Here is a 5249-nt window from a genome sequence, read left to right as displayed (position 1 = left end):
AAAAAAAAAAAAAAAGAAAGAAAATAGAAAAGTGGAGATAACAACGGTCTTCCTTGCTCAATTATTATCTTTCTCTGCCCACTTTCTGAATTTTAAAAGCTTTACTTCTCCATGAGGTAACAGGAGGTAAACAAAACAAACCTTACACGTCTGTGAAGAAGCTGGGGAAGGTACAATGAGAGTATGGGGTAAAGAAGAAGGTGGATTAGGGCTTATCATGGTAATGGCACACTAGTATAACATTGAATTCATAATTCTGGCTTACTTAAGGAACCCCAGGGACAAAAATACATTTCACCCTTTCTCGTGATTTTAGCAGAAATGGTAATGAGACAGCCTATGAGTGTTCCTCCTGAACTTGGAAAAACTATCTGATGGCCTACTAACATTCTTAATACAGACACGTCTGACTGAAATTTTTTTTCTTTTTTCTTTTTGAGATGGAGTCTCACTCTATTGCCAGGCTGGAGTGCACAGGCATGATCTCGGCTCACTGCAACCTCCGCTGCCCAGGTTCAAGAGATTATCCTGCCTCAGTCTCCCAAGTAGCTGGGATTACAGGTGCACACCATCATGCCCAGCTAATTTTTGTATTTTTAGTAGAGACGGGGTTTCACCACGTTGGCCAGGCTGATCTTGAACTCCTGACCTCAGGTGATCTGCCCGCCTCCGCTTCCCAAAGTGTTGGGATTACAGGCGTGAGCCAGCGTGCCCGGCCTATGACTGAAATTTAAAAGTACTTCATTAAATTCTTTTTAATAAAATTTTTGTTTTATATATATATATGGGGTGTGTGTGTGTGTGTGTGTGTGTGTGTGTGTGTGTGTGTGTATATTTTTTTTTTAGGGATGGGGTTTTGCCATGTTGCCCAGTCTGGTCTCAAACTCCTGAGCTCAAGTGATCTGCCTGCCTTGGCCTCCCAAAGTGCTGGGATTACAGGCATGACCCACTGTTCACCATCTAAATTTTTAAATTATAGTAATCTCATCTCAAATAAATATATTATGATGACCTTGAAAGAACATGCCTATCTTTCCACCCCATAAATAATAACTATAATAAATTGGAAGTTAAATTAAAGGGATATTTAATTTAACAAGCATATTTACCAATTCTTCTAGTTAGTGATGGTGTTTTCTCAGTAGTTCTTACCTATAACAGAAATATGAATTGTAAAAGTTAGAATTATTTTTGGTAGAGGCAATCATTTCAATTTGAAAAGTTAATCATAAATTTAAAATAAATTGGCTTTATTTCAATTCAATATATGAATATTCACAAGAGACATAGCCTGATGGAGCTAGAAGGAAGTTATAAGATTATCTAATCCAATCCTTCATTTTACAAACAAGAAGCTGAGGCCCAGGGAAAATGAATGACTTTAAGGTAGAGCCATTCGGGCAACTCTATTCTCCCATTTTAGTCCAGCGTTCTTTCTACCTATTACTAGTGTCTTGGCCACCCCAGTTTATGATATCAATTTTTTTATTTTTTTATTTTTTTAATTTTTGAGACAGAGTTTCATTCTTGTTGCCCAGGCTGGAGTGCAGTGGCACGATCTTGGCTCACTGCAACCTCCACCTCCTGGGTTCAAGTGATTCTCCTGCCTCAGCCTGCCAAATAGCTGAGATTACAGGTGCCCACCACCACACCTGGCTAATTTTTTGTATTTTTAGTAGAGGCTGGGTTTCATCACAATGGCCAGGCTCATCTCGAACTCCTGACCTCAGGTGATCCATCTGCCTTGGCCTCCCAAAGTGCAGGGATTACAGGCATGAACTACCACGCTCAGCCCATCCTATCAATTCAGATACATTTTTGAGATTTTAAATATTGTCTGTAAAAAGTTTAAAACTACTTATGAGTACAAAGCATATTATACAAATACCTAATTTCAGAAGGCGAAGGGACTTTTAGTATTCTAGTTCTTCAAGCCCATTTTTGCCTACGTTAATACTTAAATCAGTTTATCCTGATTCCCTTTTCACAAATTTACTTCAGGTAAAGAATAAGAAAACACTTTTTAGCCTCTCTCTCTCTCTCTCTCTCTCTCTTTTTAAGAGATAGGTCTCGCTTTCTCACTCAGGCTGGAGTACAGTGGAGTGAACATGGCTCACTGCATCCTCTGACCTTCTGGGGTCAAGCAATCCTCCCGCCTCAGCCTCCCAAGTAGCTGGACTATATACAGGCATGTACCGCATGTCTGGCTAATTGGTTTTTTAAATTTTTTGTAGAGACAGTGTCTTACTATGTTGCCTAGGCTGATCTCAAACTCCTGGGCTCAAGTGATCCTCTCTCCTTGGCCTCTCAAAATGTTGTAATTACAGGCGTGAAACATTGTGCCTGGCTAGCTCTCACCTTTAAAGCCCATCATACATTTATTATTATTTTGTTTTTAAATTAAAATTTTTGTTTTCATGTAATGTACACATAAATTGATTTATACTATACTGTGAATTTTACATGAAGAAATAACTATAAAACAAATGATATAATATTTGAAAATATAAATTATATAATGAGACTTACCAGACACTCCTCAAATGAATGGGTTAAATGAATATTGTTTACATATTCTTGTCCCTTTTGTTCCAACAGATATTTACACCTAAACAATTAAAAGGATAAACTTTAGTAGCTGATAAATTAGTGAAGTATAAGCAAAGATATAATCTCCATCATATTAATTCTATTAATGCCATTAACTTGTTTTTCAATACTTCTAAGGAGCCACAAAGTAAAATGTTACCCAGTTCCCTATCTGACTGTCATTTTAAGGTTAAACAAATTCCCTTTGTTATGTTACCTCTGCTAATGTTAGTAGAGGAAAAAATATCAACTTGTGATCTTTCTAGAACAAGTTATTAAATTAGCACCTTGGCTTTTTTTTTGAGACAGAGTCTCGGTCTGTCACCCAGGCTGGAGTGCAATGGCGCAATCTTGACTCACTGCAACTTCCACCACCTGGGTTCAAGCGATTTTCCTGCCTCAGCCTCCCCAGTAGCTGAGATTATAGGCATGCACCACCATGCCTGGCTAATTTTTGTATTTTTAGTATTTTGTATTTTTAGAGACAGAATTTTACCATGTTGGTCAGGCTGGTCTCGAACTCCTCGCCTCAAGTGATCTGCCCACCTCAGCCTCCCAAAGTGCTAGGATTATAGGCATGAGCCACTGCACCCAGACAATCTTCTTAACAGGTTTTAGTTAGAGAATTAATCAATTGCCTATTAAAAGGGAATTCTTTAGGCTATTTAAGGCTAAGATTTCTTTTCAAATGATTGTTCCGAAATATTGTTTTTTTGTTTTTTTTTTTTTGAGATGGGGTCTCACTTTCTTGCCCAGGCTGGAGTGCAGTGGCACTGAGCGCAGTGGTGTCATCTCAGCTCAAGCAACCTCTGCCTCCAGCTCAAGCAATCCTCTCACCTCAGCTTCACAAGTAACTGGGGCTAAAGGTGTATGCCACCATGCCTGGCTACATTTTTTTGTATTTCTTGTAGAGACAGGGTCTCACTATGTTGCCCAGGTTAATCTCGAACTCTTGAGCTCCAGCAATCCACCTACCTCAGCCTCCCAAAGTGCTGGGATTACAGGAGTGAGTCACCACACCCTACCCAGAGATTTTAAAATGTGAACAGTTGTGTGTCATAGAGATAATGAGATACATTTATATTTCCTAGGGGTATGATGGCTTCTTAAGGAATCTCCTTGGCAACATGGGCTCTCATGCCAATCATAAAAGAGCCTACTTCCAACAACAAAAGAGTGCACATTGCCTAATTTGTATTTAGAAATGGAATAACCTAGAGGCCAAGTGTGGTGGCTCATGCCTGTAATCCCAGCACTTTGGGAGGCTAGGGCAGGACGATCACCTGAGGTAAGGAGTTCAAGACCAGTCTGACCAACATGGTGAAACCCTGTCTCCACTAAAAATACAAAAATTAGCTGGGCATGGTGGCAGGTACCTGTAATCCCAGCTACTAGGGTGGCTGAGGCACAAGGGGCGGAGGTTGCAGTGAACCAAGATCGTGCCACTGCACTCCAGCCTGGGCGACGAGTAAAACTTCGTCTCAAAGATAAAAACTAAAAAAAGAAATGGGATAATCTGGCCAGGTGCAGTGGCTAACACCTGTAATCCCAGCACTTTGTGAGGCTGAGGCGGGCCAATTACCTGAGGTCAGGAGCTCGAGACCAGTCTGGCCAATATGGTGAAACCCTGTCTCTACTAAAAATACAAAAATTAGCTGGGTGTGGTGGTGGGTGCCTGTAATCCCAGCTACTTGGGAGGCTGAGGCAAAAGAGTTGCTTAAACCCGGCAAGCAGAAGTTGCAGTGAACCTAGACTGTGCTGCTGCACTCCAGCCTGGGCAACAGAGTGAGACTGTCTCAAAAAATAAATAAAATAAAAAATAAATGGGATAATTTGAATGTCATAGATATGATACATAAGCAGTGGATGTTTTGGCATCAGAGAAGGCTTAGGTGGGTTTTCTCCCCATTTTTATAAATCTGGCATGAATTTCAAGCCATAGTGAAGGTAGAAATCGTTGAGGTAAAAAGTAATTCAAGTCTCCCACTGCATGCTATCCAACTTGCCTGTGAATGAATGAATAACTGAGTATCTTACCCTGGATACCATTTAGCATGTTGTTCCCAAGGGTCTTCACTGGGCTTCCAATCAGTTAGCCCTCCTCCACAGTGAAAGCACTTTACTTTATCACCGTCACCTAAGAAAACACACAAGAATATATGTATTTGTGCAATTAGAAGCTTACACAAAAATATTCAGTTAACACCTAAAAATTAAGCACATCGCCAGGCGCGGTGGCTCACGCCTGTAATCCTAGCACTTTGGGAGGCCGAGGTGGGTGGATCACCTGGGGTCAGGAGTTCAAGACCAGCCTGGCCATCATGGAGAAACCCCATCTTTGAAAAAAGAAAAAAAAAAAAAATTAAGCACATCTAAAAAACATGAAAATCTCACAGCTTAAAACAAGACATTCAAATTCACATCTAAGTAACACATATGATCTTTATCATTTGAGGAAGAAATACTAAATCCACTGATTCAATCTGAGGTATTTTTACAGAACAAAAATAAAACTACCCAAGTTTTACGTTAAAAATTAAGATTGTGACTGGGTATGGTGGCTCACGTCTGTAATCCAAGCATTTTGGAGGCCAAGGCGGGTGGATCACCTGAGGTCGGGAGTTCAAGACCAGCCTGACCAACATGGTGAAACCCCGTCT

General features: G+C 40.3%; 1 protein-coding gene across 6 annotated transcripts in view; it reads right to left on the bottom strand.

Annotated features, from left to right (window-relative positions):
* The window catches only part of LOC108281831 (X-linked inhibitor of apoptosis), a 42042-nt gene that overhangs the window by 15785 nt on the left and 21008 nt on the right, over positions 1–5249 (bottom strand). For all 6 annotated transcript variants that reach the window (XM_017497536.2, XM_017497535.2, XM_037727494.1 and 3 more), the window contains 3 exons: positions 4627–4726; positions 2530–2608; positions 1110–1152 (listed from right to left, as the gene is read on the bottom strand). In XM_017497536.2, coding sequence (XP_017353025.1) covers positions 1110–1152; positions 2530–2608; positions 4627–4726 — 222 coding nt within the window. The remainder of the gene's footprint in view (positions 1–1109; positions 1153–2529; positions 2609–4626; positions 4727–5249) is intronic.

Source organism: Cebus imitator, unplaced genomic scaffold (assembly GCF_001604975.1).
Source record: "Cebus imitator isolate Cc_AM_T3 unplaced genomic scaffold, Cebus_imitator-1.0 Scaffold232, whole genome shotgun sequence".
Lineage (NCBI taxonomy): Eukaryota > Metazoa > Chordata > Mammalia > Primates > Cebidae > Cebus > Cebus imitator.
The sequence above is the reverse complement of the archived record's forward strand: the minus strand, read 5'-3'. Positions and strand labels throughout refer to the sequence as shown.